Source organism: Electrona antarctica (genome assembly GCF_951216825.1).
Source record: "Electrona antarctica genome assembly, chromosome: 14".
Lineage (NCBI taxonomy): Eukaryota > Metazoa > Chordata > Actinopteri > Myctophiformes > Myctophidae > Electrona > Electrona antarctica.
The window spans coordinates 17,090,767-17,104,270 of record NC_136795.1 but is presented as its reverse complement, the minus strand read 5'-3'; the positions used below and the strand labels follow the sequence as shown (position 1 = coordinate 17,104,270).

Here is a 13,504-nt window from a genome sequence, read left to right as displayed (position 1 = left end):
AGAGAAGAGAAGAGAAGAGAAGAGAAGAGAAGAGAAGAGAAGAGAGTGTCTCACTTGTTCTGCGGGGAGAAGAGAAAGACAGACCAGTCCTCCCTGCTCTCACACCATTCTGGTCTGTACACCTCCAACATCTTCTCGATGCGGAAACATATGCTCTGCATGGACGCACGCACACGCACACGCACACGTACACGTACACGCACACACACACACACACACACACACACACACACACACACACACACACACACACACACACGTAGAATTGTTACACTGCGCAGCTTTCCTGCAAATCTGCACAGATGATGATGGTAAACACTAATTTTATGGTCAATTACTTCAAAGCGTTTTACAATCATGTGCATTACACACACACACACTTCCTGCGAACACTAAATGCTCGGCCCTCAGACACATAAAACATAAGCCTGCAAAGCAAACCACTAACCCCCTATTTAAATTATTTACAAACGTGAAAACGATTCCATATGAACCCCTCGTAGCTTCATCTCACCATTAGCATCTGTCTTACGGCACCTGCCTCTCCCGCTGTCTAAACAGGCCTTTCCAATTAACCTTGCTTTGTTCCTACGCATGCATGTTTACAGTGGAGAAACAATGGCAGCGCAACGGGGGGTCCATGCAGCCATGAAGAATATCAAGCACTCGCTTCTATACAAGGACAAAAGTCATTTTAATACGAGCTTGTAATCATTAGTTTGTTTGTTTGTTTCACATGCACAGTCAATCCATTTGTAACTCAGAATGTAAGGACCTTATTTGGTTACATTTGTACAACAACTACAGCTATTGTGGAAGTCCCAGAATCCGGAGATTTTGCCATTTCTGGCAAGTGTGTGCTACCTCTCTCCATTAATTGATTGCCATCTGCTCGTGTTTGCAGTCGCTCATTGAGGGATTATCCTCAGCCGACCTTTGTTCAAAACTGTCCATGGTACGTTGCTGATGGATTGCGGAAAACAAAACAATATAAATCACAAGTGCACTGAACATCTGACCAATCACACTCCATGTTGGGCTATAGGGAGATGTTCAGCTAGTCAGAAAATGTTGGAGGTGCAAGAACTATACATAACAGAACGTCGGAAAGAAACTGCCGAAGTTCCTATGACGATTTTGTTCACGCACGCACGCACGCACGCACGCACGCACGCACGCACGCACGCACGCACGCACGCACGCACGCACGCACGCACGCACGCACGCACGCACGCACGCACGCACGCACGCACGCACGCACGCACGCACGCACGCACGCACGCACGCACGCACGCACACAAACTCACATAGTCAATTTCATCATCCAGGTCCTCCCTGCCCTTGCAACGCGTGTTGACCTCGGGGAAGACTTCGGTCAGCAGGCGGTCCCGGGGGCTGCCTGTCCCGGCCTGTGCGGCGTGGAAGCGGCGGGGAGGCAGCGGGGGATGCTGGAGGAGCTGTGACAGGGACGTCTTCCCGTTACAGTCCTGGTGGTCGCCACCGCCGCCAACAATGAGCATCCCCCCAGAGAAGCTCTTCTTCCTGAGCGGGCCGTGGAGCCAAGGTTTACTAGAGTTAACCAGGTAACCAAAACTAAACCTGACCATCACTTTGGAGATCAAAATAAAAGTCACACCCGTGTGATGTGAGGGGCGCTCTTATCATCCTACATCATCATATATCACATTCAGTGCTCAGCCAATCAAATAATTTCCTACACACAAAGCTGGGCATAGGAAGGGCTAGCGCCCCTCAAAAAGCTTAACTAACTGAAATGTGTGTTGTTTACTAAAACTAATTAAAACTAACTAGTTTTTCTTCTGTTTTGGCTATACTTTTACAGTTCTGAAACTGACTGAAACAAATAAAACACTAAACTAAAACTCAGGCTTTTCACAAAATAACAACTAAACTAAACTAGCAAACACATTTAAAATGTAAGTAAATCTGAACTGTAATTGAAAACACAAAGTCAAAACAGAATAACAAACACGACTAACTAACCTGGCATGGAGCGCCACGGGGGGCAGCAGAGACGGAGGCAGGTGGTGGTGCAGCGCCATGGTGTTGGGCAGCGGGGGTCCGGGGATCTGCAGCAGGTGCGGCAGCTCCAGGGAGAGGGCCCGCCGGTCCCGTCGCGGCACAAACTGACCCGAGATCAGAGGCGGAGGGGGCAGGGCGCAGCGGAGAGCCACGGTGGTGGGCGGAGGAGGAGAGAGCAGGGACTCCTCCTCGTGGTGGTGGCGGTAGTGGTGGTGATGGTGCGGGGACGAGGAGGCGCGGGGCCCCCGCACGCGGAGGCTGCCCCCCACCACCCCGCCCAGGTCCCCCAGGCCGTAGCCGTACGGCCGTGAAGCGGTGGGGCCGGGGGGAGGCGGGGAGGAGGACGGGGAGGAGGAGCAGCAGGGATGACCTCTGCCCAGGCTGTTCCAGCTGGAGCGACGGGCCCACAGCGCCTGGGGGTGAGGGGCCAGCGGGCGGCCCCAGGTGTGGTAACCCCGACCCAAATACTGATGGTTGGGTTGACAGACAGACAGACAGACAGACAGACAGACAGACAGACAGACAGACAGACAGACAGACAGAATTAATAGACGGATGTCATCATCTCAACAGTGACAGCTTTGTGAAAAAGTAATGAACGCGTGTGTGTGTGCGTGCGTGCGTGCGTGCGTGCGTGCGTGCGTGCGTGCGTGCGTGCGTGCGTGCGTGCGTGCGTGCGTGCGTGCGTGCGTGCGTGCGTACCGTTGTTGTGAGCGTTCAGTGAGAAGGCAGACATTCAGACTCACCACAGCCCTCTGCTCCAGGTTGGCCCTGCTCAGAGTGATCACACTAGTGTCCCCCGTGTACAGAGCTGCAGGCATGTCCGGGTGGCCATTAGGAGTCAGAGTACAGATCTTAGGATCTGCAGTGGGGAGGACGAGGGAGGCAAGAGAAGTGGGGGCAGGTGAGGCGAGATGGGAGGGAGGGAGAAAATGTTGAGAGAAGGAAGTATAGGAAGTATAGTTGGAAGGGTGAAGATAGTATGGAGGAAAGGAAGAAAAAAAAGGAAGGAAAGGGCCATTAAATGAATAGCATTATTAGATTTAATGTAAGACAGCATCAAACACATCCCTCTCTGTCTCTGCTGTCGATTTGTCCTATTCAAACACACTACTCCCAATGGGTCTCAATGTAGCCCGTGGCTACAGCTGGTCCAGGTTTGATATCATTATCCTGCCCTCACAGGACACAGGAATGTCCGCTCACACTTCCACAGCTCCCGGACATGCCTTTTTAGATGAAGGTACCGTGCGGATACGGAACATAAATATGCATGTTCTTCTCCTTTTTTTTAAAGAAAACGCTGGAATATCTGTGATGTGTTGTTTAAAGCTGCAACCCTGGAACTCATGTCCTACCCTGGGTTAGAACCCTGGGTTATCCACAGCCTGTTCAGCTATTTAACAGAGGCATGACATTTCCATATGGGTTTTCTATGAAATGGCTCTCGTTAACCAGTGGTCCTGTACCCGACCAAAGGTTCTAAATGTTTCGATAGAAGAAGAGAGACCACCTCAAAATACCACAGTATAGAATGTGATGTCAAGTACCGGTAATAGCTGAAAACCTCACAAGACGCTGCCACATACATTGAACTCAATGGAAGGCTTATTATTACTGTATTGTACTATACTGTATTAACATACTCTGCAGTATTTAAACAGTATTTAAACAGTATTTAAACATTTGTATTTAAACATCTGCAAGCCCCAGCTTCAGGACAACATTTTTATTTGTATTCATTCATTTTTTTCTGTTCTTTTTTCACCTAAACATCATCATTGATGTTCATTGCCATTGGTCATGATATTTGCATATAAATACCCCCCCCCCCCCCCCCCAGAGGCAGAAATTCACACAACCTCTGGATCACAATTTTTGTGATCATTAAAATGTCTAGAACATGTACAGTACATCCATTATTGTGAAAGATATCCCCCAAATGTAAATTATTATTTTATTATTATTATTTTAATAATTATTATAAATGTGCATAACATTTCTTTTTTTTAACATCATTTCCTCTGCAAAGTCCTAGTAGTAGTAGTAAGGTTGAACTCTCTTTTTTGCAACTTTAAATATATCCGGGTCTTTCAGGGTTAAATATTGTTTTATTCATATGGATTTGACACTCCCTCATACCCAAAATAGGGACGCCGATAATGTGGTTAAAACATTCACACAGCACCAGTGTAATGGCACCCTTAATTAATTCACTAAGGCAGAGATTCATGAGAAAAACGACCGTATTCCATAGAATACTTTTAGGGTATCTGGGTATTCTTAACAGCCATTCATTATATGGAATTCAATAATTAAATGGAGCATAAGTTAATGTTATTCCACATTCAATACAGTGTAATGTCATATTACCGGACAAGAGCAAATAGATGGTCTTTGAAAATGTTAGCATTCTTGTTTTCAGGATCACAAATTAGTTTGGTCTCATCTGCAGTGTTGTAAGTTGTTTTTAATTACTGAATTGCTTCAGTTTCAGGTAATTTGACCACCTAACTTCAGATTTGGGCACCCTAACATGTGGTCTTTAAGTGGTGGGCCTGTGGTCATCTTAGTGGCTAGGAGGTCCAGTGAAAGGCCTACATACTCTCCCAAGATGGAGGAACAAAATTTTTCAATCTGGGAACCCTAGGCCTTTGTATGGCTACAGTGCGACTGGTTCAATCCTACCCTAAATCTAGGCCTAAGACGTGACACCTCAAAGTGGGGTACATTGCATCCACTGGTCAATCCAAGGGCCTACCACGTACTCCACTCTCTTGATATGTTCTTTCCCAACTCTTGGAGAGTATGTAGGCCTTTCCCTGGACCTTCTAGCGGCTAGAAGAAGAAGTACTAGTAGCATGCCAAAGTTTGTGCTATTGCCATTGAGAATGCATTGGGCGTTTAAGTTAAATAACTCAGAAACTACAAATCATTTCAAAGTAAAAAGTTCCAGCATTTGTCTTCACAGTAAGCTGAATTATAAAATGTGTGAATAGAGTAGTGGTACAGTCCATCTATTTTCTGCGCTGGGTACTTTATTTAGTAGGGGTTTAATGGCACAGTAACTGCATTGATGCATTCAACAATTCAAGTAGACCTATATCGATATGTAAACAGCAACATATCGTATTGTTTTACTTTAAAAATCAATTATGTCTGCACACCATATACCTACTACTGTCTATCAAACAATACAATGCAAAGAAAGGCAAGTTCTAGGGGGTGATGTATTGTAGAGAGCAGAGGAGCGAGCAGAGTTCTGGCAGACAGTGGTTTAAAACGGGGAGTGGGTCTGCAGTCCTGACAGAGGGGGGGGGGGGGGGGGGGGGGTCAATTCCACAGTTTGAGAGCCAGGCGGGAGAAGAGCCAAGAGCACATGCTATAATGAACTATTCACGGACCATTGTTTTCCACTTTTGCTGCTTAGACAATCGGCTTGAGTCGTTTAGCCAAAATGCTCATGCATGGGATTTGCACTGGAAGCCTGATGTGATGTGATGTGCCATGCAGCTCTGCACTGCAGCCTGTATTACACTTGGCTGTGTCCCTCTTTCTATGCCGCCAGTGGGGGAGGGGAGGGGAGGGGAGAGGAGAAAGGATTTTTTTACAATTTTTAACCTTGCCTGTAATATATTTTTGTAATCATTATAATGTGTAGAACATGTACTGTACATCCATTATTGTGAAAGATATCCCCCAAATGTAAATTATTATTATTATTGTAATAATTATTATAAATGTGCATACAATTTGCATAATTTCCTCTGCAAAGTCCTAGTAGTACAAAGTAGTAGTAAGGTTGAAATCTCTTTTTTGCAACTAGAAATATATCCGGGTCTTGCAGGGTTAAATATTGTATTATTCATATCATATCATATCATATCATATCATGTCATATTACCGGACAAGAGCAAATCGATGGTCATTGAAAATGTTGTTGTTAATTACGTGTAACAAAAGATCAAAAATCAAAATACCAAAAGTAACAAAATATGTTTTGCCTCAAGCTATCTCTGACCAGAGCCTTATCGCAGAAGTCATTGGAGTGAATACTGTAGGAAGTGAAGCAGTGAACTGAAGGTGAGTGAAATTGCCCCTTTGTGCATGGCAGGATGATGTGATGATGGGGGAGTGGGACAGTCCATCTAGTTTCTGCGCTGGGTACTGTATTTAGTAGGGTTTAATGGTACTGTAACTGCATTGATGCATACAACAATTCAAGTAGGCCTATATCGATTTGTAAACGGCAACATATCTATCGTTTGACTTTAAAAAACAATTATGTCTGCACACCATATACCTGCAGCTATAGCATCTATCAAACAATACAATGCAATGAAAGACACGCAGACAATGGTTTAAAACGGGGAGTGAGTCTGCAGTCCTGATAGAGGGGGAGGTCAATTCCACAGTTTAAGAGCCAGGCGGGAGAAGAGTCATAATGCACTATTCATGGACCATTGTTTTCCACTTTTGCTGCTTAGACAATCGGCTTGAGTCGTTTAGCCAAAATGCTCATGGGATTTGCAGCTCTGCATTGCAGCCTGTATTACACTTGGCTGTGTCCCTCTTGCTATGCCGCCAGTGGGGGAGGAGGGGGGAGGAGAGGAGAGGAGAGGAGAGGAGAGGAGAGGAGAGGAGAGGAGAGGAGAGGAGAGGAGAGGATTTGGCTTCTGGATCTGAAAAGCCTTGGGGATTGGCAATAAGAAGAACAGCATATGTTTTATGTATATATCGAGTCTGTGTGAATGTAATGATTATTTTGTATTAATTATATTGAAAGGCGCTGGTTTCCAAAGAGACCATTAATTTTTAAAGCATGTTCCGTTTCCACGAAGTTGGAACATTTCTGAAAGATACTTTAACAGTACTCCCTACAGTAAAGTGCTGCCGTTATATAAAATTACTCACCAAACAAAATGGTCAGATAAGAATAATTTGAAACTGCCAAGATGTATAGTTTTTCTGTCAAGGTTCCACTGTTGTGCTGTTTTTAACCCCTTAACCCCTGGTGTCCCTACTTTGGGCATGTACAGGAAACATATTTCAAACATTTCAAAATAATAATAAGAAGAAGAAGAAGAAGAAGAAGAAGAAGAAGAAGAAGAAGAAGAAGAAGAAGAAGAAGAAGAAGAAGAAGAAGAAGAAGAAGAAGAAGAAGAAGAAGAAGTTGTTATTTCATTCATCACTGTTTTCTATAGTTGTACGATGACTAGTCAAAACAGCAGATATACAAGCCCACAACTTGTAGCTGATAATTATCTGTTATTACGCATACATTTTGCGTTGGCTATGTTGGTGTGTTGGTTATCTGCAGCATACCAAGCTGTAGATTCAGAACATTTATTTCTTGTATTGAAGATGTATTTGTTTCCCTGGCACAAAAGGGGGAAATAAAAACAACAAAAAATAACTAAATAAACATATATCGGTATCATTATCAGCTATCGGCTAAACTGTTATTTTAAACATCGGTATCGGCATCCCTATTTGGAACAAACTAAAAAGTATGTACAGCATGGCCAAACCTAAAATAGACATGTATTGAAAGTGTGGTCCTGTTAAAGTTTGACAGGTCGAAACAATAGTGATGTTGTATGTCACTGGCAAAGATTTAATTACCCTATTTATCATCAAATATTTCATGTTATAAATTAAATACATGCTCATATCCATTGTACTGTACTGTACATTTTTGCATTCAAACTACAGAGTTACAAAATCATGCTTAGATTGACCGAAACGTTTTAGAACTAAAACAATTTTTCTTTGTATAAGGATCTCAATATAGTATTCTATATTGAATTCATATAAATGAGTAATTAAATTAATTAATAACGTTGGATTTGCGCCACCAACATTTCATAATGAATCATATAAACAAATAATTGCTTACTCGGTTTCCAACTTGAAAACGTGAGCTCTCCCTTTTGTTTTAGAACAAGAATAGTAACAAAATATAACAAAAGATGTTGTTGTGCTCAGTAATCTGGAGCCAGATCCCTATCTCTAAATTCACTGCATGTGAACAGAAGCACTGCGCACAGCTCCGGGACTGCGGCGGATTTAGCTGTAAATCCCTCCTCTGACCACCACTGAACCATTAGAACAGCCACAAAGCTGGAGCACAAGAACTGTAGTGGAAGACCCAGTTCAACAGTAACGACGTGAGGATTATGTGTCGGGGGTTGCAGACAATAACAGACTTCAGAGGGAGAACCAGCTGTATGGAGAGCCGCTCTACCTCCCTCCCCAGTGAGCTAAACACCTTTCAGCCCCAACCAGACGGAGATAGCCCAGCCTGAGGAGGCCAGGCCTCTAAATATGTCAGTGGCTGATGTGTACAGCTATAGCCTTTAAGGAGGTGAACATCTGTGGGCCTGCAGGGCCGGGCCGCATCCCGGGCCGCATGTGTCCTCAGAGCATCCGGCGAGCAGCAGGCTGTTGATCCTCCGAGGCTTCAAGATGTCCATCACTGTGTCTGTCCCCCAACAAGCACCCCAAGGACTACAGACCTGCATCTTGTCAGGAAATGCTTGAGAGGCTGGTGAGGGGACTTCATTATTTTGTTCAATGTTACTGCTATGCTATAGCCTTAATAATGTACACTTCCTTTCCACGGCATAGAGGGACCCACCTCCCCCGCAAGCCCTTCAAGGACCTCTGGGGGTCCCCGCCGGAACGCACTTTGAGAACCAGTGCGGTAAACAACAAGTGTTGCGAATAGTCGAGGATAAGCAGATCATCAAAGTCACTCCAGCCAAAATCTGTTCTCTCTGCCACTGCCAGGCAGGCAATATCTCAGTAGCAATAACCAAAAAAAACAGAGGGACAGTTGCCATCAGGCTGCTGAACCGGCTGGGCAATACACTTGCCCAATTGCACTAATTGCAAGTGTTCGGCTATGCACACCAGAGCGCATTCACGCGACGTATGAGTTTGTATTGTACAGTGCGCTATATCCGAAAGCACCCTTTATGTATACGGTAGGCCTATCGTCGCTGTTGGGTGGAAACCGTTGCTTTTTTAAATTATTTTGAAAACATTTTAATATAGTGAAAATAGCCAATCTACAAGTACAACTGCTTTTGCATGTCAATCTTGTATGATGAAGTAGGGAATTCATTCATTCATTTACGGAAAAACAAATGTTTCTCACATTCATTTATATTTGATAGCAGTCTTTTACTTGCACACAAGACTATAAGTGTATTGCTTTTATTCTTTTGAGTGAGCACCGTATGTCTATTCTTGTTTTGTTTTGACATTTGATAGTTCTCTCTTTTTCTCTATTCGTATTATTATTTATGTAACTGCAATTCATGCAATTCAAATTATTTCACCCTCTCCTTTACACCTGTAAACTGTTGTGTTGAAGTACAGGCTCTACTCAGAAATGCATTTTCTTCCCTTGAATGGAATTGGATAAAGGCCAATGCCGCTGTGCATAATCACAATTACTTTTTTATATGCCACATCACATAGTCCAATCCCCCAAAGGAGAAGGTAGGGAATGGTTTTTTCTATGGTGTTTACATTTGAATACAAGGTGGCCAATTTCATTCAAAGCAAACAATGTTCTCTCCTCTTCACCAACAGTGAACTCTATTTTCTCTTCATTTTATCAAGAAGTAACAACATAAGCTCATCGCTACTGCTGCTTGAACTTTCTCATCCGATTTCTTATAGTGGATATTGAGCTCCATATTGAACTCCATTGGTAAAGGAAAGAACGCGATTCAAATAGGTTACATCACAGTAACATGAGCATGATTTCTTTGCATCATTTTGCACACAGCTTTCACCTTTTCCTGACCAAACCGGTGAGCAACGGCTTTAACACTCAGCAATAGCACATTAACTCTTTCTGGGTCCATATATCCTTCTTTAGAGCTACAGTATGAACACAATTGACACTAAATGGATCTGTCAAGAGTGTAATTCTCAGAGTAAAATGAATACTGAGGATTTGACAGTCATAAATGTGTGGGCACCCCTGATGTAGGACTAGTAGCATGCCAATGTTTGTGCTATTGCCATTGAGAATGCATTGGGCGTTTAAGTTAAATAACTCAGAAACTACAAATCATTTCAAAGTAAAAGGTTCCAGCATGTGTCTCCACAGTAAGCTGAATTATAAAATGTGTGAATGGAGTTTCTAGGTGAAAGTGATTTTTTGACATGCCAATATCTGCCATTGAGCCCCATTGTACATTTCTCAAATTTGAAAGCACTATCCCAGACAGATACCTTTGCTTTGGCAATGTAAACGTATGTTTTCTCATGCCAATAAAGCGCCTTCGAATTGAATTGATACAATCTATCAAGGGACTTTTAAACCTCACAACTTTCAACCAGACGTGCTTTTTTGGGCATGTCACGGCATTTTCCAAAACTCTTCAGAAATTGTATAAAAATACAAACTAGGGCGCAGGTGTTTTAAAATATCCTGAATAGCAGTTTATGCACAATGATTTACACTCATTCTTGTCCCCACCATGTTCCTTTCTGAGCCTGGTTAAAGCTGTCGAAAAAGAAAAAAGAAGAAAGAAAACTTCATAACGTGTGCGCGTGCAGTCATGGTAGTGATGTGGTTACCTGAGAGACGGAGTGTGTCTTTCTGCTTGTCAGTCTCCTCAAAGTTACAGGAAGACCTGTCATCATCAGAGTATGACCGGTTGGCATCACCCTAAATCAAGAGACACAGCACAGCGGGAGGGAGAGAGAGGGAGAGAGACATAGAGAGAGAGAGAGAGAGAGGGAGAGAGAGAGAGAGAGAGAGAGAGAGAGAGAGAGAGAGAGGGAGAACAAAGGAGGACAAAGAATTAGAGACCGATACAAAAGATAAATGTATGAAAAAAGACGAGGTGGGAGAAACGGTAGTGTGAGAATGAAATTGAGTTTTATAGAGCGGCTAAAGGAGACACAGTGTACGGGAGGAGAGACGAGTTTTTAAAAAGTGGCAGTAAAAGTGTGTATTAGCATGAAAAAGCCATGGGCAAATTTAAATTAGACTGCCAATCTCTGGCTCATTTACCCAGCGATGCAAAGGGCATGTTTCTCCTAAGATTACCTACTAGTTTATATTGTAATCTGCCCATCTCTAAAAAAGCAACCAATTGATTGGCCCTCTGGCAGAAATCTATACTTTCAGAGTTGTATTTATATTTCTTAAAATGAAAACTGTAATTTCCTGCCATATATAATGGCGAGTTTCTTATTTAATTGGTATTTTGACTAAAAGGTAGAATAATATGACTCAGTGCTGTGTCTACAGTGCAGCTAGTGTTTGTGTCTGGGTTAGGACATGTTGTGATCACCTTTGATGATGAGCTTTTACACCATTTTGGTTTGAACAGGCAAGAAATATTTAGCATGAGTCAGGAAATTATGACTCATTATGCTGGTTTCTGTGTTAGGGGCCGTGTCCAAGATATTTTCAACTTGGGCTTGGTAACTAACAATGTCGTACAATTAAGTATATTCCATAGAGCGTAAGTGAACCACTTAAGCCCCAATCCCGCGCCGGCGGGGGCAGCGGCTGTCCACCTCATGAACCGCTCTCAGCGGGTAAATGGGGCTGGTCAAGGTCTCAGGTTCCAACTCAGATATTTTTGATTTTCCCTCCTGGACCCCCCTGGGGTTTAAGAGGTTAAAGGCAAGTGGACAATTTTCTAGTTGAAAAACATGCAGCACAGGGTGGTGCAGTCGGTAGCACTGTTGACTCACAGCTAGAAGGTCCCGGGCTTGATTCCCACCTAGGACGCTGTGGGCACTCGGGGCGTGTTCTCTCCTCATCATCTCTATCATCAGCGCCCATACCCTTGGTTGGGTTGGCGAAAGGGCCTTTCTATGTGGAGTTTGCATGTTCTCCCTGTGTCCCCTATAGGGGAGGTACCCTCACAAAAATATAAATATGCAATAATCCTGGTCTCTATAGTGCCTCCACCTGGTGAGCTGGGGGGGGGAAGGAACTGGGTGGAATAACCTGTTCTTTCCACGAGCTACGTCCTACTGGGGGAACTCCCCCCTGTCAGGTGCTCAGTTCGGTGCTCTCCCCAGGTTAGCAGAGGGAGAGTAGCGCCCAGGACTACAGCTTAGGCACCAGGTGAAAAATGGGTTACAATATCGTGGGATAAAAATGTAGGGGGGAAAAAAAGAGAAAAACATGGAGCACAGCAACGTGAATAGTTTGTCAGGAACAGTCCTAGTTTTTGCAATGTGCTTTAAATTGTTGTCTGTATTTTACACTGACAAAGACCTTTAAAAATGCAATTGAGGAGCTTCCTATTTTCCAGCAGGGCACTTGGATAACAGTCCATACACAGAGGGAGCGTTATTTTCCTTCCATTCATTCACGTTCATTTAAACTGCGGTTTGTGTCATGACTCATGAGGACATCCAGACTAGACGAATGACATGGCAATAAAATCATTTTAAAAATTAGGTAGATGGACCCCTAATTGCTCCCCGAGAGCCGTACAATGGCTGCTCACCGCTCCCATTAGTTATAGGATGGGTAACTGCAGAGGACAAATTTCACATTATGTGCAAAAATTAACAACCCAAGGAGTAGGGACTAATTTATTAATTATTATTATTACACTCCGGCACTTGAGGACTTAAGTACTCCTTGCCGAGCCCTCCAGCAAGGGCGGAATCCAAAACAGCCGACTGCCGCCTCGGTCGGCAGGTCGGGCGGTCAGTCGGCAGGTCGGGTGGGCGGGCGGTCGGTACGCCCGACGGACGGTCGGCCCGGTAAGTCCGACGGTCGGTCAGTCGGTCAGACGGTCAGGGCTCCGAGCCCTGAGGCCCAGACATAGGGCAGGAGCCTATGGGCTCCATTTTCGTCTGATCTTTCTAAATACACTGTTTTGGGATTTAGCAGTGGGGAAGGGGTGTTCCCCCACTAAAGTTGGTATTTTGGTTACCTGTCTAAATCCCGAACACACCTCCGTTACCCGTTATATATTAGATATTATGCATAGGTGTGGTTTGGGCGTTACAATAATTAAACCAATCACCAGTCCACGTACCATTGCCTTTAAGAGATCCCTTATCCGTTACCCGTTAGTGCTATATTGCTTCATAGCCTACGGTCTATAGCCCATGGAAGAGTGTTGCGTTGCTGCCTTGAAGTCTCACTTGTGCTGCACCTCAATTGGATTAAGGTGAGACATGGTAGGTGAATAGGGAAAGAAAGTTAACTAATAGCTATCACAATGAAACTTCTCCAGTTGATTACTTATATTAAAACTAAGATTTTTTGTATTACAAGTTTTCTGAAATTATATGTTTAAATATGCAAATTAGGCATTATATGTGCTAATTTGCATACATTTCGGGACGATCGGATAAAGCCAGGTTAAAAATGATTGTTTCATTTTGTTGACATATTAGAGACAAAGAAAATTACAGAAGGGATTTTAGATATCTCTAATTATCACTCCACAAATCA

The 13,504-nt window shown here is 43.7% G+C and overlaps 1 protein-coding gene across 1 annotated transcript in view; it reads right to left on the bottom strand.

Annotated features, from left to right (window-relative positions):
* LOC306936104 (voltage-dependent T-type calcium channel subunit alpha-1I-like) overlaps positions 1-13,504 on the bottom strand; it is a 363,333-nt gene that overhangs the window by 65,164 nt on the left and 284,665 nt on the right. The window contains exons 19-23 of the mRNA XM_079519541.1: positions 10,645-10,735; positions 2,790-2,905; positions 2,005-2,510; positions 1,308-1,542; positions 55-155 (exon numbers count right to left, since the gene is read on the bottom strand). Coding sequence (XP_079375667.1) covers positions 55-155; positions 1,308-1,542; positions 2,005-2,510; positions 2,790-2,905; positions 10,645-10,735 — 1,049 coding nt within the window. The remainder of the gene's footprint in view (positions 1-54; positions 156-1,307; positions 1,543-2,004; positions 2,511-2,789; positions 2,906-10,644; positions 10,736-13,504) is intronic.